This window comes from Artemia franciscana, chromosome 7 (genome assembly GCF_032884065.1).
Source record: "Artemia franciscana chromosome 7, ASM3288406v1, whole genome shotgun sequence".
Classification (NCBI taxonomy): Eukaryota; Metazoa; Arthropoda; class Branchiopoda; order Anostraca; family Artemiidae; genus Artemia; species Artemia franciscana.
The window spans coordinates 8,215,402-8,240,238 of NC_088869.1; the positions used below are offsets into that span (position 1 = coordinate 8,215,402).

Sequence of the window (24,837 nt, forward strand, 5' to 3'; positions counted from 1 at the left end):
CCCCGTAAAGTTCACACCCCCCGGAAACTTTCTTCCCCATGAAAAATTCTCTCTGTGGAAAATCCCCTAGGAAGACTCCCCCCTCCACCCAAAAAATGTATATATACTTCCCAATAACAAATACAATACATAAACAATGGACAACTTTTTTAACTTAAAGACCATTCCCCAAGAGCTGTAGGGGGTCATGTCACACGCATCCGTGATCTTTCTTCTGGGTAAAAAATACAAAATTCCACATTTTTGCAGATGAGAACACTAAACTTCTAACAATAGGGTTCTCTGATATGCTGAATCTGATGATGTAATTTTCATTAAGATCTCTTGACTTTTAGGGGGTGTTCCCCCCTCCTTTTGAAAATCAGACGAATCTGTTCATGCACGTAGCTTGTTCATACACTAAACCAAATGAATTTTATATATTTGGAATCAGCATAGCAAGCCAATTCTTTTGGTATGTCTATTAATATCAAACTTCCATTTTTTAGAGTTTTGGTTAATATTTACCCGTGTTGCTCCTTACTTACAGTTTGTTACCACGAACTGTTTGATCATATTTTGTTTCTATTATCGTTCTTTTACTTATTAAAATTGTAAAGTAAACCCTTTTCTCTTTACAATTTAAAATATTAAAAAGAGAGTTGATAAGACATTCAACCCAGAAATGCTTTACGATAATAAATAACTTATTAAAGTCTCGTGTTATTTTCTGTCCATTGTCATTCTGAATCCAATTTCTATTATCTTTTTTTTTTCGTTTACTTTCACATCAAAATTTCAAATTAAATCGTTTTATCCTTGTTCTTAAAAAAAATAACAGGCAGTTGATGAGATACTTGACCCAGATTCGTTTTATAATTCTAATAAGATATTTAGCTATTGCATTCTTTATTTATATTTAAATTCTGATTGAAAACCCATAAAGTGCAATTGTTACAGGCACTTGAGCCAAATGACAAGTGTCAAATACTAAATACTAGTCTACTTGAAAGTCTACTTGCACGTTCTTTTCAGAGTAAAATATTCAAAACACTAAAAATTGAGCTTAAAAAAAGACAATAAATCTTTTGGCTTTTCTACACTTCTAGTTTTTCGGCTTTTTATCGGTCGTTATATAGATTTTTCGCAATTGTGTTTGTATTCGGTATGTTGGAATTTTTTCTGACGACGGAGCATTCCTCAAAAGTTTCACCAGAAAGTGACCAGAAAGAGTTCACCAGAAGTGAGGCGAAAGTTTCACCAGGAAAGTCCAAAAACCAACATGTTGAGTGGGATCATTCCCCATTCAAATAATTAGTTAATTTTTCTTCAATGAGTTAAAAACTACTGCACGTGTTTGCCTCGACCATCGAACATTTGGGACTAAAACTAATTGACTTACATCATTTTCAAGCATGATTTTTAACTAATGGGTTTGGCTAATTTCATGGTCACTGCGTTCGCCAGATATCACTCCGTTGGGATTTTTCATGGGATTAAGTAAAAGATATCATGTATGAAACATGATTCATGTATAAAAAATTTGTGTGCCAAATATAACTAAAGATACATTCCACGTAAAAAAGATTTTTTTTTCAAATTTCTATTAAAAAATCAAAATCAAAATGTAGATGTAAATAATCCATTGATGGTACTGTACTGCAGCAAATGTGGCAAAAAATGAGTGTCATCTTGGTGTCCTTCGTGCCACTAAAGGCGCCCATACAGAGGCCTATGAAATATAGTGAATAAATAACTTTTATAAGTACTGATTCAAATAAAACAAATCTAGCTCAAATATTTCAACCATCGCCTTTGTAATAAGTTGTTTTAGTTGTTTAGAAACTTATGCATGTTCAATGTATTGAAAAAAATTATGGACCTCCGTCCCTTAACCCTCCTATCATCTCCTATTTTTCACTTAGTTCGTCACCTAAATCAATTCAATTAAGTCTTAAATCAATGGTTATGTGTGTAGAGGGTATTGTTGAAAAATTGGCTACTGGGGCCTTGCGACCTTTAAGTTACGGGATTTTAATCATATTTGTATTTTATTACATTAAGAACAGTACAGGCATTACATATCTTTGACTGAAAATTTGTTTTGTTGTCAGATGTATGCGAACAGCCTGCAGAGCGTGGACCGTGTAATGGTAACTACACAAGATTCTACTACGATGCTGCCACAGCAAGTTGCCGGGAGTTTTCGTATGGTGGATGTAAAGCAAATTTAAATAATTTTGGTTCAAATGCTGAATGTCTTCAGAGATGCAACTCAACTGGAACTGGAAGGTCAAGAGGTAGGATAAATAAAGATATAAAATTTTAATTTATTTTGATGTGAATTTCCATCATTCCCGAAATTAGTCCTCCTTCCCTTGAAAGTTATCCTTTTCTGCTAAATTCAACTCATTACACACCCAAAAAACTACGTTTTGAGTTGTTTTATGTGAAAGAGAACATTCTAATCATAATCATAAGAGCTTAATCATATCTAATCTAATAATTAAAAACCATCCTAATCACTTCCAGATAGTAGGGCAGTCAAGGAGAAGTGGTCTTTCACTCAGGGGTTAGATTTGTGCTAAAAAAGAAACAAGTTTACGCATCTTGAAACCTTTTTAATTTAATTTAATTTTTCTCGGGGAGGGACACCATAACGACCTTGTGGACCCACAAATACATCAAACGAATCAGTTTATTATGCTGATTCCAAACGTACAACTTAACTTTAGTGTTACCCATCAAAAGTTATGAGCCTGCGAAAATCTCTTGATTTTTGAAGAGTAATCCCATAAAATTAAAAAAATCTTAATGAAAATCGCACCATTAGATTCAGCATATTAGATAACCCTACTGCAGAAACTTCTACCTCCTATATACAAAAATGTGGAATTTTGCATGTTTTGCCAGAAGATCTCGGATGCATGTTTATTTCTTTTTTTGTTATGATATTACCCAAGGGGTGATCGTATCAAAATAATGGTCATAGAAGATTGGGAGAGGGTGCATTCGGATGGGAAAAGTAATCCCCATTTTCATTGGGGGGGATTTGGACAGAATTCGTGTACGAAATTCTTTTTAAGAGGCTTACTTTCTCTTTGTTAACTCAATTTTGGGTGTGGTGATGTTCCGGGGGAATTATATGGGGGCCATTTTCAGCGTGTTTAGATATCCGGGAAAAATTTCTGTGGAAGGGGGGATTTCCAGAATGATTGAGAGAACGATTAGACACTAAAGTCTTTTTCAAATTAAAGTATGCTAAGCAGAATTTTTCAGGCTGAATCGTCTGCAAGACATTTTACGAATTTTCAGCTTGGATGGAACTGTCTGGAGGGGATTATACGCGGGGCTGTACTTTACGTGGGAGGAACTTTCCACAGAGGAGTCTTCCGTGAGAGGGGGATTTTTCATGTAGTGTGAGACAGATTTACCGGCATTATTTGAAAGACGATCTGAAATTAAATAAAAAGATATTTTTTTAACTGAAAGTAAGGAGCAACATTAAAACTTAAAATGAGCAGAAATTATCCCGTATATGAAGGGGTTTCCCTCCACGTCAATACCTTGCTGTTTATGCTAAAGTTTGACCGTTTGCTCCACTTTTCTAAGAACTGATACATAATGGGCATTTAATTGGAATAGGAAGTTTTCTTAAAAGTGCTAAAAATATTAACGTAAAGAGCAAGGTTTTGAGGAATTTGAGGCAACCCCTTCAAATACGGAATAATTTACATTCGTTTTGAGTTTTGATGTTGCTCCTTACTTATGGCCTCTTTAACTTCACTGACACACTGTTTCATTGTATTTCTAACTATTTAATTTCATTCTCAACTTGCGGCTTTTCTTTTAATATAAGCAAATATTTGTTTAATACAAAGATAATTTTTGTCTGTGGCACAAAATGGCTGAAGTCGACACCTTGCTGTAGTAAGATTTTAAACATATAGGCAACATCTACCTTGTTAGGTGGCCGGCGTTTACCCCCTGAAAATACCTTCCCCCTGGAAATGCCCCCTGGAAAATACCTTCCGTAAAAAATGCCCCCCCCACCATGAAAATACCCCAAACCATAAAATACCCCCCCATGCGAAAAATAATTCCCCTTGAACCCCCACAGAAAATAATCCTCGCATGGAAAATACCTCCCTCCGCGGAAAATACCCCAGGTAGACATTACCCCCCCAGGAATTACCTGGGATTACCATAGGAATTACCATAATCCTCTACCGCGGCTGGTTGGTTTCCAATCACTTTCGACTTTCGACTCAATTTTTGATTTGGTGAGCAACTGTGATTTATGAAAATAAATAGAACTTGAACTTGATTTGAACCTTCCGAAGTTTCTGCGACCATTAGATGGAGGTGCGGATGAGGAAGGGGCAATCCCCCCCCCCTATACGGAATAAATTCTGCTAATTTTGGGGTTTAATGTTACTCTTTACTTTCATAATAACAGCGTAGACTAAACAAGACTAAAATATTTCAAGAAATCATAAGTGAGTAGATATCAATTCCACGTTTTTGCGTTTTTTAAATAATTAAATAAAAAAACAAGTTTTTTTTAAATGAAAGTAAGGAGCAACATCAAAACTTAAAACGAACAGAAATTACTCCGTATATGAAAGGGACTTTTCCTCCTCAACGCCCCACTCTTTAAGATTAAGTTCGACTCTTTCTCTTAAATCTATTCTTAAAACATTAAGAAACTTTAGCGTAAAGAGCGGGGCGTTGAGGAGGAAAAGACCATTTCTCCATGAGGAGGACTTCCAAATTTTTGTAGATAGGAGCTTGAAACTTCTACAACAAGGTTGTCTGATACGCTGAATCTGATGATGTGATTTTTGTTAAGATTGTATGACTTTTAGGGGGTGTTTCTTGATGAATCTTGATGAAACTTATATATTAAAAATCAGCATTTAAATGCGATTCTTTTGATGTAACTATTGGTATCAAAATTCCATTTTTAGAGTTTCGGTTGCTATTGAACCGGGTCGCAGTTTGTTCCCACGAACTGTTTGATATATTTAAAAAAAAGAATAAAAATTAGACACACACACACACACACAGACACATATATATATATATATATATATATATATATATATATATATATATATATATATATATATATATATATATATATATATATATATATATATATATATATATATATATATATATATATATATATATATATATGTCTAATTTTTTAGTCTTTTTATTAATACTTTATTTCAAATACAAGCACTTATAATTTATTATGCTTTTAATATTGCGACAGTAATTTACTATAAAATGATATCTAAAACAAACACTTTCCCTTCCCAATTTTTTGTAGCATTTATTCCTTATTTCCTGAAACTCAAAGACTTTTAATGTACTTAAAATGGAAGTTTTCCAAGACCAAAACATTAAATTGTACTGATTGAAATTTATGGTTACATTTTCCTGCCCACACTCCCAACAATTCATGCATGGTCTTAATGAGTGAACTTTTTTGGCTAAAAAAGATTTATTCAGTTGTAGACTTCCTATAAAGCTTCCTTTGACCTCTTTTGCAAACTTGGATGTAATTTATGGTCACTTGTCTTAAGGATAAAAGTAGTGTGCGTAGGTTGTTAGTCAAGAGCTGAGCCATAACTAAACCCGATTCGAAAGATGAAGTGATTTTAAGACTTTTTATTTGGCATGTAATTGCTCAAAAGTAAACAAAAACGTTTTAAAATCATGTGAAATTAAATGAATCACCACACAAAACTAATATTCTTGCCTTTAATTTCATTTTATTAATTTTTTTGCAATCATAAAAAAGGCCAGTTAAAAACAGAAAAGAAAAAAGAACATCTTTTGCAATATATTTTAGAACAATATATATATATACACACACACACACACACACATATATATATATATATATATATATATATATATATATATATATATATATATATATATATAAATATATATATATATATATATATTATATATATATATATATATATATATATTATATATATATATATATATATATATATATATATATATATATATATATATATATTTGTATATGTATATATTGAAAATATTATATGAAATACTGCTTCCACTGTAAATTTATAAAACCAAATTACTTTAAAAGGACTAAGCATGTACATAGAAATTTATTTCAGGGGGAGGGGGGATTGAAAACCATTAATATTTTATTTTTAAGGGTGACAAGGGATTGAAGACTCCTTTCTTCAGTATGTGCCTGACAAGAATGTTAAAATAGCTCAGTAAAGAATTTTAGTAGTGTAGAGGTTCCTACTCTACCATATCTATATTGTTTCAATGGTAAGGTGCTTACGTTTTATTTTCAAGAATAAAAAATAAAATTCTTTTGACGATTTTCATGGAAACATTATTTTGGGTGAGAAATCTTTTTATTTTTAGCTTCAACGTAGGTTAATTAGCGATAGGTATCTGTGTCATCAGTAATTATAGAAAAAGGGCTTTAGAAGCTTGAAAGTGTTTTATCGTGTTTGACGTGATTGAATCATCTCCATGATTGAATATTTCCAGAAATAGGGATGAGGCTGCTGATTCAGATATCGCAATGACAGCCTTGACAAATTGACTGTTTTTTGTTTGTTTATTCGTTCTCTAATTGAACAAGAAAAGTGATAAGTTAGCAAATGCAAGAGATGAAAAAAACCACCTTGTGGAATTTGTTAAAGTCCAAGTACTTTTTAGTGACATGAATTAGGTTATATTCTTTTCCAAGGAAGAATAAGAAATGACAAGTCCTTTACTACAGTCAACTAGAATGAAGTTGACACATAAGATAGGCCATTTACAGACATATATGAAGGGGGCTAAGCATTGTAAGGGGGGTGAAGTATGTTGTTATTTGCTTGTATTCCTTCAGCATTGTGTTAAACCTATAAAAATTCTTTTAATTGGAAAATATAACGTTTTGTAATATTTAAGGTATTTAAGAGCAAAAAATCCTTTTTGGGGACTCTGTGTATTTTTTAAAAAATAAATGTTAACTCGATAATGATATTTGGCACATGGTTATAATTCAAACTACGGCGTTTAAATTAATTCTAAATTGTACTATGATAAAGTGCAAAACACAACCGTTGACTCATGCCATACACCGTATCTATTATGGTAGCATTTGGTGTTTATGGTAGCATTATGGTAGCATTTAGCTGTATCACAGCTAATTTACGATTTAAATATTATTAATATATTATTATATTGTATTGTATATATTGTTCCCAATATTGCAATAGAATTCTGTCCTCACATGTAAGTAAAAGTTCTTTTCGTGGCGTGATAAGAATCTCTTAGGTACGATAATGGTAAGGGTGATGTGTACGGCTTCTACTGTTAGAACAACAGCTAATGTGTTAATCACCTCCTAACGTGATTGCAGATATTTACAATTCAAGCAGTATTTTGGTTTATGCTATGAAAGTTACCTAGTTCTAGCTTATTGCTATCGGAAGTCACAAGATTCAAGCGTTGATTCATGTCACAGATCTAAATTAGTCGCTTATAGCCAACGCTATACTAGGCTAATTTTTCAATTTCTATTTCTCTAATTAACAACTATATTCTAACAGAATTTTGTCATCTGCCAACGTCAGATAGGAATTCTGACAAAAATAATTTAATTTGCTGCTATAATAAGGACCTTAATAATGTGTATGGCCTCTACTGTTAAAGCCATAAATTGTTAACGTCATCATGAAATCCCGCAAATAATTAGTACTCAAGCAGCATAATAGTTTTTCCTACGACAGTTCAATCAGTTCTAACTTATTTCTATGAGAGTTTATAAAGCTCAAGCGTTGATTGATGTCACAGATTGGATCTAAATAGGCCACTTATGGCCTACGCTGTATCTGTGCTATATCTAAGTTTTATTAATTAACCACTATATTATAACAGAATTCTGTCATTTGTCAACGTCAGATGGGAATTCTGATCGGAACAATTTTAAGTTGCAGCTATAACAAGGGTCTTAATAAAGTGTATGGCCTCTAATGTTAAGGCAATAAATTGTTAACGTGACCATAAAATGCCTTAAATACTTACTATTCAAGAAGCATAAGGTTTTTTGCGACAGTTCAATCAATTTAGCTTATTTATATAAGAATTTGTAAAATTCAAGCGTTTATTCATGTCACAGACCGCATTTAAAGAGGCCATTTATGGCCTACGCTGTATATACACCAAATCTAAGTTTTATTAATCAATCACTATATTGTAACAGATTTCTGTCACCTACCGATGTCAGAAGGAAATTGTGACAGAGATCTCTTACGGTACTACTATGATAAGGATGAGGATGCCTGCCTAGATTATTCGTATACCGGCTGCGGTGGAAATGAAAACAGTTTTTTATCTATCGAGCAATGTGAATACTTTTGTGGCAGCGAGTATGAAGACTACGTCGAAACAGGTAGTGGTGAAGGAAGTACGCATGATCAAAGACTTAGAAACAAATATTTTAATTAAATAATATAGGTGTGGGTTAAAACCTTGGCTCGCATGATGATGACAATATACTTATAAAACTAATATAGACAATATTATTTTTTAATAGATAATATTATAGTTACTTGCACGCCACCCTAGAAAATATCGCAAGAAATCATACCAAAAAAGTATTTATATCAGTACGTAGGTATTTTTAAAGACCACACTGCCTTTCCATGACGAAAATAATAGTTCAAATAGGAATAAATCCTTTTATCAGGCAGTAAAAAAACAATAAAAACACTGGATATTTCGATCACATATATAGTTACCGTGATCAGCAGATATACCTGCTGATGTATATCTGATGATGACGGTAAATACATACTACTACTACTACTACTACTACTACTACTACTACTACTACTACTACTACTACTACTACTACTACTACTACTACTACTACTACTACTACTACTACTACTACTACTACTACTACTACTACTACTACTACTACTACTACTACTACTACTACTAATAATAATAATAATAATAACTCAACGCAGCACCAAGCCGCCTGAGCCCAACAGAGCTACGCACGCTCCTCCTCCAACCCAATTTATTCAAGGCCTCCCTCTTTACACCCTCCCAGGAAGTTCCCATTTCCTTTAAATCTTTATTTATGACATCCTCTCACCCCAGACGAGGACGATCTGCTTTCCGTTGAGCCCTAGACGGTTGGCCGAAAAGGACAATTTTTGGCAATCTGTCATCCTTCATTCACAGAACGTCCCCTTGCTATCTCAACCTTTCTTTCATTATAACCCTAGAAAGTGGGATTGAACCACATTTTCGCACAACCTACTATTTGAAATATGGTCAGTCAGCCGGGTACCCAGAACAATCCGAAGGCAATTTCTCTGGAAAACATCTAGTAAATTTTCATCCGCTTTTCGGAGCGCCCATACTTCAGAGCCATATTTGACCACTATCATCTAAATACGTGTAAATACATACGTGATCAGAATATCCAGTTTTTTTTTACCGCATGATAAAAGGATTTATCCCTATTTGAACTGTTATTTATTATTTATCTTAGTAGCTTGGAAGTGAAGCTTCAGCTGCCTTTAAAGGAAGTGTAGACTTTTTGGTAGTTTTTGAAATTGAAATGCAACATAATTATCCAGCTGTTTTCTAAAGCTCATAGAACAATTTACTACCATGACTAAACATTCTAACTTAACAGCTAACTAACAATTTAATAGCTATATGTGTGCTGACTACAGTTTAGCTTAAGTATTTATTATATTTAAATATGTAAATATTTTATATTTATTACGTATTTAATATTATAATATATATATATATATATATATATATATATATATATATATATATATATATATATATATATATATATATATATATATATATATATATATATATATATATATATATATATATATTATTATAATGATATTATATATAATATGATATAATATTATAATATATCATTATATAATACATAATAATATATTAAATAGTATATGTTAAATATTATGTATATAAATATTTTCCAAAAGGTAGCAATACATTAGAGAGGTAAAGTTTTGTTGTTAGAATAATCTTTGTTACTGTAAATTGTTTTAGCTATAGCGAACTTTGACAGGGATGAAAATTGTGAGGATATGAGTTTTGTTTATCAATTCAAATTCACCTTCTGTTTCAAAAAACCCTCTTGGAATGCATTTCGCCGTTTCGAAACCAAATTCGCCTGTTTGAGAACCAAATTGTATTTGAACAGATTGGTAGACACACTGTTTTATTCTGTTGAGGAAGTACAGATTAAACTAATTTTTTTGAAGAAGATGATACTCATTGAGCCCCCCCCTTTTTTTTCAAATTCAAGATAATTTCCCTATTTAATATATTTTTGAACTATGAATCTTGAATATGGGACAGATCATGGTCTTACTAATTTTTCCAAAAATTGGTGTTTTTGTGTGTGAGGAGAAGAATTAAAAAGTAGAACAAATCAAAGCTAGAAAATAAAGTTCAGAGTTTATAAGTACACCCACACCCTCCCCCCAGAAGAATTCATGGCTAGAATATAAAATAAATCGTAAAATAGTCTGTAGCCAATATTTCATTAATAATTTCGAGACCACACGACGCAAGAAACCGAACCGTAACACTCAATACAATAAAGGATTTGCGAATTTTGGCTCAGGAAAGGGAGAATTGGGTTGGGGAAAAAGGGAATTTGTAGCAGACATCCGGTATTTTTACATTATAAGAAATATTTTTCATCAATTTAATGTTGGTTTGAAGCCAGCTTTAACCTGACGGTGATGAAAATTGTGAGGGCATAAACTCTATAGATTTATCGTCCCAAATCCATTTCCTTGATCCAGATCAGCCCTTTTGAAAAGTGTATTCACCTTTTCAAATCTAAATGCATCTGTGTTAAATAATGTTTAATAAAATAAATCATATTTAAAGGGAGGAGAAGATATATCGTTTCAGCTTTTATGATAAGATCTAAGGATTTTTACCAGAGAAGACTGATAAAATAAGAAAAGGAAAAATATTTTTTTTTCTTTTTGCATATGTTTCATGAATTCCTGAGTCTTAAACCTGTGTCTCGTCATGACCATTCTAACTTTTCTGATTTTTCAAATTTTTCGAATTTATGGCTTTCAATACGAGGACAAAAACAAGATAAACAAAATAAACAAAATAAAATATAAAATAAAAAATAATAACCAAAAAACAAAATAAACAAGTGATTTACGAACTTGACTCAAAATTTGCTCAGAGGACTTTGCAAGGAAGGGATATCGTAGCGTCAAACTGGTATTGTTACGGTATAGGGTAAGGATTTCAAATAATCAATTAATTATTAATTGGATTCACCTCTTTCTCCTTGCGTGTGTCCCTGTGCACTTTGAAGTGGTATATGTATAATTTTGTCAATACTTCGTGACTTAAAAGTGAATTTATCCTATTACGTTAAAAATCAAAATTTTGAGAAATTGTGTCATTATGCATTAGGAATCAAAGTTTTGAGAAATTGTGCCATGAGGCATAATTTGTCTGCTGCTTTGAACGGTCTTTTGGGATTGTATTCAACCCTTTGCTGCTTAACAATAAACAAGTAAGTTTTGTTCTAATCAACACGTAAGAACTTCGCTTGAGAGCAAAATTTCCCACGATGAGAATTATCCTATTCGGCTTATTCGTTTTTACTATCATTAGTGTCCGAAGGAAAAAATAAGCTGATAAAAATTTATTAACTCGACTATGGAGCGTTCCAAAAGGAGTGTTGAACATCCTCAAACTTATTTTTCTTGGAACAAGTCTTTGAGTAGTAGGACAGGTTCGCTCTGAGGTTACGATTTATATTATCAAAAATCCAAATTGCAATAAAAAATTATCAAAATACAAAGTTTTTTCTGCATTATTTAGGGTACACAGGCAATATAAAAGGCCTTTGTGGGGGATTGGCTTAGCGAACCACTCTCTTCTTGGTACGTTCTAGTAAGTTAATGGCTGTGGTAGTAGTAGTAGTAGTAGAACAATTTTATTGAAAATAATCATTTTTTCATATAATAGCACAACAAAAGCGGAGCTTGCGAGGATGTGCTAAAATAAAAAAAAAAAACAAGAGTATGGAGCATGAGACCATTACCGAAACCAACATAAGAATAAACAGCGAAACACTACAATATAAAACCCTAAAACAATACATTAAAAAATACAGAAAAATAACCCACTGAAAATATAGTTAATCTGTTTCGAAAGCATACCTACCGAGCAACTCTAAACGTAAATCAGATTTAAACTGGTTAAAATTACCATTATCCTTAATATCCCTACTAAGTTTGTTCCAAAGCTCGGAAGCTTTATAAACAAGAGAAAAGAAGACCTAAGCAAGTGGAGGAACCTCAATATTTCCTCGCATCCGAGTATCGTGTCGGTGAACACCTGACCTTTCACAAAATATACCTGGGAAACCATCTGGAAGGCCCTCATTATGATACTTAGATATAAAAATCAAAGTATAAAATCACGCAATCCGGCTGCACGCATTATATTTATTTCACTCTAGACCGACCTCATGGACTCCCGGTTACCCACACCTCAAAAAACTCGGATAGCGTTATTCTGGATCACTAGATCCAGATTTATTCATTTAAATGCTTATTGCCAACGATACTAAGTACAATTTATATCTTCATTGCATAAAACTGTTAGTGTTACAATATAGGGTACAACTTTTAGAAGACCAATTTATCATGAACTATCCCCCGAAAAAATTAGAATTAAATATAGTTCTGACAGTTCTAGGGCATTGTTGCAGCTACTGCTGGCAGATTTTTTTTCCATGTCCCATCTTTCTCTCTAGGACTTATATTACTGTCCCAAATACTGTTTCTAGGGCGTGATTTACTGTCTTGAGGAGGTTAGTTTCCGTGGTTTCCGTCATCGAATTTTGATAGATGCTAGTAAATTACATTACAAAGAGCAATTTCTTATCCTTTCCCCCTTGCATCACATTCCCCCTTATCTAGCTGTTTGTAGGACAATTCTTTAGGTTAGTGTTTTATGAAAAATGGACCATTGAAGTTCTTGCAATAATTCAAAAGATAGAATGATTTAAGACCATTCAGCTATTGAAAGAATAAGTGGAAAGATTAGCAATCTGGGAATGTTCTTGGTAGCCTGTGTAAGATCTGGTTTTAAAAAGAGCTCCATAATCTAACCTACCCAGAAAACAAAATCTGAATATATCTCAGTGTCTCCCCTGTCGAGGGGTTCTCAGATATTTACTCGAAACTTAAATGTTCGCAAATTCACGAATGTCAATACAAGCTGTAAAACGTTCATTTTCGTTAATTAAATAAAAAAAACAAGTTTTTTCAATTGAAAGTAAGGAGCAACATTAAAACTTGAGACGAACAGAAATTATTCGTGTATGAGGGGGTTCACCCCCTTGTCAAAACCTTGCTCTGTACGCTAAAGTTTTTTTTAGTATATTCAAAAGAGCTATTTATTCTAATTAAACGGCCTTTGTGATTCAGGGGTTATTCTTAAAGAATTGGAACAAAATTCGAACCTTAGTGTAAAGAGTGAGATATTGACGAGGGGAAGAAATCCTTCAAATACGTAATAATTTCTGTTCGTTTTAAGTTTTAATATTGCTCCTTACTTTCACTTGAAAAAGCTTGTTTTTTTATTTAATTTCTTATCATTTTTTAAATAAAGCTGGGAAATCTGGTGCCCCCTTCATGAAAAATTCCCTTCCCACATGAGAAATTCCTCGTAATCTTCTCCCCGTAACCTTCTCCGGCCTACCTTCCACCAGAAAAAATCCCCCCTAAAAACGTGTGTATAATTCCCAATAACCAATACTATATGTAAACAATGGACAAAGTTCACAATTTGCAGCCCTTCCCCCGGGGACTTGGGGGATTCAATCATCCTTAAAGACATAGTTTTTAGATTTTTGACTATGCTGAACAAAATGGCTATCTCAAATTTTGATCAGGTGACTTTGGAAATAAAATTAGCATGGGAGGGGCCTAGTTGCCCTCCAATTTTTTGGCCACTTAAAAAGGGCAATAATACTTTTAATTTCCCTTTGAAAGAGCCCTCTTCTGATTTTCTAGGACCACTGGGTCGATACTTTTACCCCTGGTAAAAACAATAAAAATAAATAAAAACAAATAGGCACGCATCCGTGATCTTTCTTCTGGCAAAAAATACAATATAGTTTGACTTCTTTTTCCAATTATTTAAGAATGGCTCATGAAACACAAGGGCCGTTCAATAAAAATAATTAGCTTTTTTTGATATTAAAAAGACTTTAGCGTAAACAGCCAGGTTTGGAGGAGGGGGCAACCCCCCTTATATTTGTAATAATTTCTGTTCGTTTTAATTTTTACCGTTGGTCTTTACTTTCAGTTGGAAAATTTTGTTTTTTTGTGTTTCATTTCTGATCGTTTTCTAAATAATACCGGGAAATCCATAGAAAATTCATGCATGGACATGCAAACTAAATTCTATCAGTTCCTTTTTCATTACGATTATCACTCGTTGCATAACTTTTATAAATACCTCATGCGATTGAAGATACATTTTACGCCTAAAACACAAAATCGATATTTCTTAAATAAAAACGCCTTCTTATTATTTTTTTTTAAAGTATAAACTTCATTGTAAGTAGTTTTTGTTTTCAATTGCCAATATAAGGTATGGTTTTCACTGGTTTTCGGTTGCCGAAATTTTAATTTCCAATTGCCAAAGTGCCAAAATAGGAGATGGCTGACCAAAGGGATGGGTAAGGTGATGAATCTTCTAGTAGAGCTGAGTCTGTTATGGGCTTGAAACTTTTACTTATATGTTTAAAAAATCTATTGTTCCTTGGGAAATTAGCTGTTTTCAATACCTTTTTTTCTTTTTAAATAAAAGAGACTGCTATATAGAGCAGATATAGCTGTGCCAGTGGTCATTTCTTGCATTGTATATGAAGTTTGGATTGGGGATAGGGGGCCCAATAAACTTTGGTTGAAATTGAACGGAAGCTAATTTTAAAATGAATTGTGCTTACCCACAACACCTTAGTAAAAGATAGGAAAAAAATACTTTCAAGTTAAAAAAATATATAGTGGCTGGAAATTTAGGAAAATAATTAGGTTCATTTTTTTTAGTAGCTTCATTTATATATTTATTTCATATGCCTGAATATGTTAGTGAATAATTATGCCTGAATAATTAGTTTTCATTCAATAAGCCTGAGTTAAGATTTGAAAATAAAACAGCTAAAATGTTTAGCTCAAATAACTAGAAATTAAACATAATTTCTAACTTTAACTACTCTTTAAATATCAGATCGTTTCGTGATTCAGGACTGACACTATCTTTATTTTAGAATTCTAGGATAAGGTAGCCAATATCAACTTTCTGATGCTTTATCATGAAAAAATGTAACTTATTTTCATGTATTTTTCCTTTCTGGTTCCAACACTGAAGAAAAAGGAACCTCTGTTTTTATGAGTTTACATATGGAACTAATTAAAGAGATAAAGAGAAAGTTGGAATGTAAGTATAACAGCGGATGGCAAATTAAAAAAAGAAAATATAAAGTGGATGAAAAATCAGGGTGAAGCACCCTAAAAAATTATGGTATCAAACAGCTTAAAACGATGGATAAATTTGCATCAGTTCACATAACTGACTTATGACTGATGATGAACACTGTATGTCTTCGAAATATCCAGTTAAAAGATTTTATATCTGTTCACTGTCGATTAAAAGGTTTCATCCCTATTTTGAACTGTTATACTTTTGTCATGGAAAGGCAGTGTGGTCTTCGAAGTTATCTAAGCTGGAATGTAGCTTCTAGTCTTTTACTGAGTATTTTCTTTCATTTTCGTATAAATATGACCAATGATAAGTAACTGCTTTTAAATATTCATATTTATAAGTGCAGATATCTAGTTCTGTATCAGGACGCATCCCTGTCATATTGTTCACACCCCACACGTCGTATCATTACAGTCAATATAACTCGACAGCCTTTGAATATTCCAACGGCTATGATTAGCTGCCCAGTCAAAGCCGGCCCTGATGCTGGCAGAGTGAATGATATCACTCAGGACGAGGCTTTACAGAACTATATATATCTTGAAGCACTACGATAAATTGGGAATTAAATTTTTAGCCAAATTGAACTTCATAAATACTTATGCAGTTTCAAAAATTAGCGGATGGCAAATTCAAAAAAAGAAAATTTAAAGTGGTTGAAAAATCAGGGCGGAGCAACCTAAAACAAATATGGTATCAAACAGCTTAAAACGATGGATAAATTTATGACAGTTCATATAACTGACTTACCAATAAAGTGATACCACTCGATGCCTTTTTTTTATGTTCTTTACAAATATAATAATCGCTTCAACTGCAAATCCAAATTTTTAATCTAACCCAACCTAACCTAAACTAACCTTATTATAAATAATTTTAGCACTGAGAAAATGTAGCATTATTTTATAGAAACAACCGAAAAAGATGGCGCTGAGAAAACGTAGTATTATTTTGTGGAAAACAAGCGATTGCTCACACTTTAATTGAAAATTCGTCATTTTTAAGAGCTCAAAAAGTGCTTAAATTTGAATTTACGGTAGAAGTGATTATTATATTCGGAAAGAACTTAAAAAAGGCATCGAGTGGTATGTTCACTTTATTGGTAAGTCAGTTATATGAATTGTCATAATTTTACTGAACGATGTAGCTGTCATTCCAGGGTGTAGTTATTTGGGAAATGACTGTGTCGAAATTCTTATGGACAAGAAGTATTGTTAATTTAATAATAGTTAAATAATTAGTTTTAGTTATTATTCAATAATTAGTTTTAGTTATTAGTCAATATTTGTTTTTGTAATTAGTAATTTTTTAATAATTTAAGTAATTAGTTTTGGTTATCTATTTTTGCGCTTCAACATGGTAGTCATATACTCCAGGGGTGCAAATAAATATTTCTTTGTTGATGTCCTTGGTACATGAATATTTTGTATTTTTGTAAGTTTTTCCTGTACCTACCTCGTGAATGCAATCATATTGGTTTTTCGTGCTCCTGATATTTCTATTTCTCTTCTCAGGAAAAGCCACAAGAATAATGAATGTGTTTTACTACATGAATATGTTTATATTTCAAAAGATCTTAATCGCCTACTTATCCGGGTAGCCACTGTAGCGCAAAAGATTATGCTTAATTTTGGCTCAATTCGTTTTTGCTGTATGCATGTTTATTCTTTTCTTGTTCCTTGATGCTTTAGTTCTTAGCTGGTATAGTGAGTAAGAAGAAAATTATGATAATGGACAAAATATGGACAATTTGAAAAGTTGAAATGAAAAGAAATAGGTGCAAAAAGAATTTTTCACCCGATCGACAAAATTATATTTTGTTGCAATTTTCGAAAAAGGGTTGACGTTTAAAAAAAAACTGTTGAAACGACAAATAGTTCTTACGAATGGTTTGCAGTTCGAAGAAATTCTCACTGCAAGAACAAGAAAAAATGAAAAAAATTCACTGCATAAAAAAAATTGAATAAAAACTATAAAAAAATTCATCACTGGGCCAGATGACTATTTTTATTTGAAACTTTTTAGATGTATGTCTTCTCCCACGTTCTGAAGGTCCATGTTCTGAGAAGATTCCAAAATGGTTTTTTGATGGCTCGGAGAACAGATGCATGCCATTCTATTACTCCAGTTGCGGTGGGAATGCTAATCGTTTTGATTCATCTGCACAATGCGAGCGAACTTGCCCACCAATCACTATTCAAGGTGCGTAGTTTATTTATTAAATTACCATAGACAGTAAAATGAAATCTGGTTGTTTAAAATTGCTAAGTGAAAACTTGAACAACCACATATATTTATCTTAAAAAAACTAGAAATCTCTGTTTTAATTTCTAAGACCATTTGCAGATGTGCAGTTTTAGGTCGTGGCGGGTACCAAATTAAAGAAAAGAAACATGGATAAAAAACAATAAAAAAATAAAATAAATAAAACATCTTAGGTAAAACAGCTTAAGAATGTGTAGCTTTCTTTTGAATGAGTCTTTGGAATCTAACAGGTTGATAATGTTTGAATTTTTACGGACAAAAAGCGTTGTCAAATTAAATTAAATAGTTTTGCTTATTTATTCTAACGGTTCAACGTGGCAACACTGAAGAAAATGTGATATTGCCCAAGAATGTCATTAAAAAAGAAAAAAAAAAAAACTAAAGATAATTACATTCATCAGATATGAATAGGCCTAGGAGGGGTTCAGGGGGCAAAAGATGTTTTGTTTTTTCTCTTCTTGGTACATTAAAACTAGTGTGTTCAGGGATACCAGTTCACGAAAATGCAGGAGGGGTGAGGGAGCTCCATAATTAAAATGAATACACAAAAGAGATACTTTTCAGAATCTAGGGGAGGATATGACAATTATTTTGTTCGATTCAATTATACTTTTTTGGGTAAATTTTAGAAATATTTTTCTACCATATCTGAATTTTCAATTACTTCTAAACTGTATCGATATCTTCTATACTGTATCTATACTATATCTATATGTATCTATACTATTATGTATCTATACTATATCTATATCTATACTATATATGCATCTATACTATATCTATACTGTATTCTATAATGTATCGATACTTCTAAACTGTATCGATATGCTCTTCCAATGACAGTGGAATAATACAACATCAAAATTCTCCCTCTTGGATAGTCTCCCTTGTATCAGTAAAAAAAAACTTTAACAGGAGATTGGACACAGCAAAAAGTACAAAACGAATGCTATAATATAAGATTTTTTAATTCAGGGGTTAGAAACATGCCTGTAGCCTTGGTAACTTTGGTTTGAATCGTAGGTAAGACCAATTTAAGTTTTAGGGAAGAATATAAAAGTCCAAAATAAAAAATATATGCATAAAAAATAAACTCAAAATGGACTGAAAGTAGTATTTGTTTTCGATCTATGAGTCTACGAATAATTGACTAAAAGTTGTTTTTTTTTCTTGAGAATCTGTGAACATTAGTGAAAACGGGGGCGCAAGAGGAATTGGGCTTTATACTGCTTGATGTTTTTAAGTCATTTTCTTCAACTTACCAATGTTTTTCATTCGTGCATTTATAGCTTAGGTCAATTTAATACCTACGTTATGTAAAGCACAATACGTTTTGCTCCCCCCCCCTTAAGGTATATTCATAGATTATCGCGGAGAGAAGTATTTTCTAATTTTTGGTCCATGTTGAAAACGAATTTGAAAAGAATATGTTTATTTTACTGAACACTAAATTTTACTATTTAAACTATTAATATATAGCCCATAGTTATTTGACAAATGTTATCTTGCTTTTTATACCTATGCTGAAAAAAACTTATAGTTTTTTGTTAATTTTTTTAAATTTTATTATTTATTTCAAACACTGTTTATAAGCTTACTATCCTATCTAAATTAACCATCTATACTAATTACAATTTAAATGTTTTTGTTAAATTTTGTTTTATTACATTTCCACAACAAAGGGAATCAATGCCTTTGCCAAGTACTGTTTTTGCATGTGTAATATTTATGCAAAATTTTATTATTTACGCTCTTTATATAATTCCTATTTATATGAGTATTAAATAAAAAAACAAGTTTTTTGAAATGAAAGTAAGGAGCGACATTAAAACTTAAAACGAACAGAAATTACTCCGTATATGAAAGGGGCTTTTCCTCCTCGACACCCCGCTCTTTACGCTAAAGTTTTTTATTGTTTTAAAAAGTAGAATTGCGAGAAAGAATCAAACTTTAGCGCAAGGAGCGGGTTGTCGAGGAGGAAAAGCCCCTTTCATATACGGAGTAATTTCTGTTCGTTTTAAGTTTTAATGTCGCTCCTTGCTTTCATTTAAAAAAAAACTTGTTTTTTTATTTAATTTCTGAAAGTTTTTGAATTAATGCATGTCTGATTTTGGTTCTCCGTACATAAATTATTAAAATGAAATTTGCATATTAATACATCTTTTGATATATGTTTTAGCATCGAAATTCCGTTTTTTAGAATTTCGTTTACTATTGAGCCGGGTCGCTCCTTACTACAGTTCGTTACCACGAACTGTTTGATATTATATATTCCTATCTATATAAGTCCTATTTCCTTTTCTAAATACTGCTAGTTTTTCCATTGTTTTTCTGTACTAATTTAAAAATTAGAGACTTAGATAAAATCGATTTCCTACTAAATTTTGTTGTTCAAGGTAGTAGAGAACTGCGATTTTCACAAAAGGATCTAATTACAGTAGAGTGTCTATTATCAGAGAAACATTTAATTATCAAAATGTAGATGTTTCTAAGACTATATGTTTTTCTGAAGTTGCTTAGTGATAATATTCTCTTTTCCAAATGAGACGGAATAAAATTATGTTGTGAGTAGGAATCCTTATAATGGTACTGGGCCACTTTTCAGGGGGTCTCTATTTCTCCCTGGATGGTCTACCTTTCAGAGGCATTACTCCGGGGGTTAGGGGGTTCACGCTCCTTATGGTGTATCTAGAACTTCTTTATAAGAGGTGATACCACATGTTTTCTTGTTTCTATACCCCACATGACATTTTTCTTTTACGTATTGGATTGCAAACGTAATACTACCCAGTCCATACATGGTTTCTGACCTTTAACCCATTAATGTGAGATCCAAAATAGAATTTTCTAGACTACATGCAAACTATATGTTTTATTCTCTCTTCCAAATGAAAATTATGAATTAATTTGTTATGAATAAAATAAATATGAATAGAATTATTATAAATAAAATTATTATGAATAAAATTGTGTTGTGTTCTATGTAAAATTAAATAAAAAAAAACAAGTTTTTTTAAACTGCAAGTAAGGAGCGACATTAAAACTTAAAACGAACAGAAATTATTCCGTACATGAAAGGGTTGTCCCCTCCTCAGCGACCCGCTCTTTAAGCTAAAGTTTGACTCTTTGTCACAACTCTACTTTTTAAAACAATAAAAAAAAAACTGTAGCGTAAAGTGCGAGGCGTTAAGGAGGGAACAATCCCTTTCATATACGATATAATTTCTGTTCGTTTTAAGTTTTAATGTCGCTCCTTACTTGCAGTTGAAAAAACTTGTTTTTGTATTTAATTAAATAAAAAAACTGATTTTTTTAGCTGAAAGTAAGGAGCGACATTAAAACTTAAAACGAACAGAAATTACTCCGTATATGAAATGGGTTGTCCCCTCCGCAATCCCTCCCTCTTTACGCTAAAGCTGCATATTAATTTGCATATTAATTTTTTGTTTGCTAAATGGCTTTCTCATAATTTGATCGGATTGATCGGGAGGGGGTCTAGGTGCCCTCAAATTTTTTATCACTTAAAAAGAGCACTAGAACTTTTAATTTCTGTTATAATGAGCTCTCTCACGACATTCTAGGACCATTGAGTCGATACAATCGCCCATGGGAAAAAAACAACAAACAAATAAAGACGCATCCGTGATCTGTCTTCTGGCAAAAAATAGAGCTTCTACATCTATTTCTACAATAGGGTTCTCTGATACGCTGAATCTGATGGTGTGATTTTCGATCTTATGAGTCTTACGGGGTGTTTCCCCCTATTTTCTAATTTAAATTTTTCTCAGGCTCGTAACTTTCGCTGGATAAGACTAAACCTGGTGAAACTTATATATTTAAAATCAGCATTAAAATCCAATTCTTTTGATGTAACTATTGGTATCAAAATTACGTTTTTTAGAATTTGGGCCGCTATTGAGCCGGGTCACTCCTTACTATAGCTCGTCACCACGAACTGTTTGATGAGAGGCTATGACCTGGTTGAGAGCAGGATTGCCAACTGGACATATTTTATGTTCATAGAACATATTCCTATGTGCCGGGACACAATGACATAATAGGGTAAATAAGGGACATATTTTAGAAATTTAGGACGTAAAAAGGACACATTTTACAAATTTATGACGTAAAATAAAATATTTCTCAACTAGATGTATATTTTTGTAAAAAAAAGGAGTGTCACTAGCGCCAAAGTAGTGCTAAAACTACTCATTCAGCACCATATTGACTTAACTACTTGCTTTCTACATTTTTTTTTTTTACACTTTATTCTGTATTTAGTGGAATTTCTGGCTCATTCCCGAAGACAACTATCTGCAAATATTCTTGAAATTCTTTGCAAGTTTGTATTTTTTCATCTATAATTATCTACAATTACAATCACAATTTTTTTTTTAAATGAGTTGAAAATAATTAGAATAATAATATACAAGCGCTAATCTGGCTCTTTCGAATTTCTGGCTCTTTCCCGAAGATAACTGTATTCTTTCATCTATAAACGATTTTATTTCTCATTGCTTTTACGCTACAGTAGAGGTGATAGGCAAACAGGCACTGTTTTCGTTAACACTCGCCTCCGACTTCCTATAGTAAAGCAAAAACATCTGTCTATTTATCAAGCATTACTAACTAAAAATAAAAAAAGTTGAGAAAATGAAAAATTTGGATTCTTGATGGTCTGAAATAAAAAAAAAAGCCTAGCACCTAGGATCAATTCTGTCAGTTTGAAAATTTTTAAGGAAACAGCAATATGGCCACAATGGGTTATTTTTTATTTGATTTTTTTTTGACAAAGGCACTTCCTATAGAAGTTGTCATATAAACCCCAAAAGAAGCTCATTCAATTTGAAACGGAAGTTCTAGGGTCCATTTTAAGGATCAAAATTGATTGGAGGGCAATCAGCCCCCCCCCCTCACCTGCCATTTTTCTGATTATTTCCAATTAAAATTTGACACTGTAATGTTTTCAACATAGTTGAAACGTCCAGTAATTAAAAGTCTTAAAAAAAGTAATATGTTTTTGAGATTTCAAAATGGACACATTGTGGACATATTATAGACGAAATGTGGACATGATTTGGCTGAAATAAGACATTTTTGGATGCTCAGGGGAAATACTCATGGACCAAAAAGCTGGCAACCAATCAGCAAAATAGAAAAACAAGAAGGGTGACGACCGTATAATTTTGGGTCATCACTTATCAGGGTCTTTTATCACACTTAAATAAGGAATTTAATATGTGTATCCATAAACAATCAAGAGAGATAAAACTCTACAAAAAGCAAACTTAAAACGAGACGACGGCCAGTAGAATTAAAAGACTAAAACAACGCGGATATTTCGCCTGTATAAAACAAGACGTCTTCAGCACAAGATAGAAAATTAATCTAAAAACAAATAAAAACCACCACCAAATATAATAAATACAATTGTCGCTACTTATCCACGTAGGGAAAAGCAGCTATGCGAGTTACTTCAATGAGAATCAAAGAGCAACTGAGGAAAAATTTATGAAAATTGAAACTTAGTTAATTATTCTGTTGCGAAATAATCCTCTTGTAAGCTAACATTGAAACAATTCTTTTTGGTCTAGTGGGTAATCTTGTCCCCTGGTGATTGTACAAAATTTTAATTCCCCCATCGACTATAAAACATACTATAAAACGACTATAAAACAACGCGAAATATCCGCGTTGTTTTAGTCTTTTCATTCTACTGGCCGTCGTCTCGTTTTAAGTTGTTTTTTTTTGTAGAGTTTTATCTCTCTTGATTGTTTATTGTCATGTCTGGCCAGTTCGGCCTAAGAACTTTCATGTGTATCCATGTTATCAAAAGGGCATATCTGCAAAATGTTAGGAGTGGCTAAGGGCTGAAAAAAATGCTTGCGTTAAAATGTGATTGTACATATAAATAGTCTTCGTCATTCCTCCATCTCAACTTTTATCTGCCTCCTTCTTTTTTTCTTATCTGTTTTGCTTCATCTTTCTCTCTCACTCCCCCCCTCTGTTTCTTTCTCAGTGTTAATTAATAAAAAGTCCAGCTAAAAAAAAATCGTTTTCGGAAAGCATCGTAAAGAAAGCTGATAATATATATTTGTGTCTCTTTCTTTCTGATCAAAATAAAATCTTGGTAAATTGTTACTCAAATCGGAAGTTCTGCTATAGCCCTTGACATTTTAATTTAAAGCATTTAACGAATTTTCAGTTCTTTAATGAACATTGAAGACTATTCATTAAAAACAATCTCTTTTATATTATTGAAGACTCACAAACATTAAAGAAGAGCAAATCAAAATAAGTGTTAAAAGGAAAACTTTGTTCAATTCAGAAACACCACTTGAGGCTGTTTATAAAGAAAATGCCAAGGGGCTCCGAAGGAATGGGTAAAAGGCTAGAAGAAATTCGCTTCAAAAGTTGACTATATTAGGCCTCCAATATACATATCCCCTTTGGATTTGATCGTAATGAATTTTTATAGGGCGCAGATTGAAAATTAATGGAGATAATTAATTCATAATACGAGCTTGAAAAATGTTTCTGCTTAATTTTTTTTGTCAATTAATATTAACTTTAGGGTATTTTTTCGTCTCTCCCCTACATGTATTCTTGTTTGCTGTATAACGGTGTCGAATTTACTAAATTCAGCGAATCTATAACAAAAATTAGATTCTCATTACACTGAGACGAGTACAGTACCAAAAGCGGTATCAAAACCAATTAAAAATTTGTAGTAATAAAACATAAACGAAAAATTAATTCAATATTTAGAGTTACGACACAGCAGGTAGAAGAGAGTCAAAGTTACTAAAATAAACTGAGACAACGGCAGATTGTCTACAGTTGTCACAGGTGTAGATTGTATGAAAATGCATACTTTTCAACTGCATAATCAATAGCCTTCATCATTAGCAGGTGAAAGCTACGGAGAAAATGAAACAAAACATTTATAACTACGTAAAAAGAAGCTAG

General features: G+C 32.3%; 1 protein-coding gene across 1 annotated transcript in view; it reads left to right on the plus strand.

Moving 5' to 3' along the window:
• The window catches only part of LOC136028800 (papilin-like), a 387,506-nt gene that overhangs the window by 239,774 nt on the left and 122,895 nt on the right, over positions 1 to 24,837 (plus strand). The window contains exons 29-31 of the mRNA XM_065706703.1: positions 2,094 to 2,279; positions 8,249 to 8,452; positions 17,629 to 17,805. Of these exons, the coding sequence (XP_065562775.1) occupies positions 2,094 to 2,279; positions 8,249 to 8,452; positions 17,629 to 17,805 (567 nt within the window). The remainder of the gene's footprint in view (positions 1 to 2,093; positions 2,280 to 8,248; positions 8,453 to 17,628; positions 17,806 to 24,837) is intronic.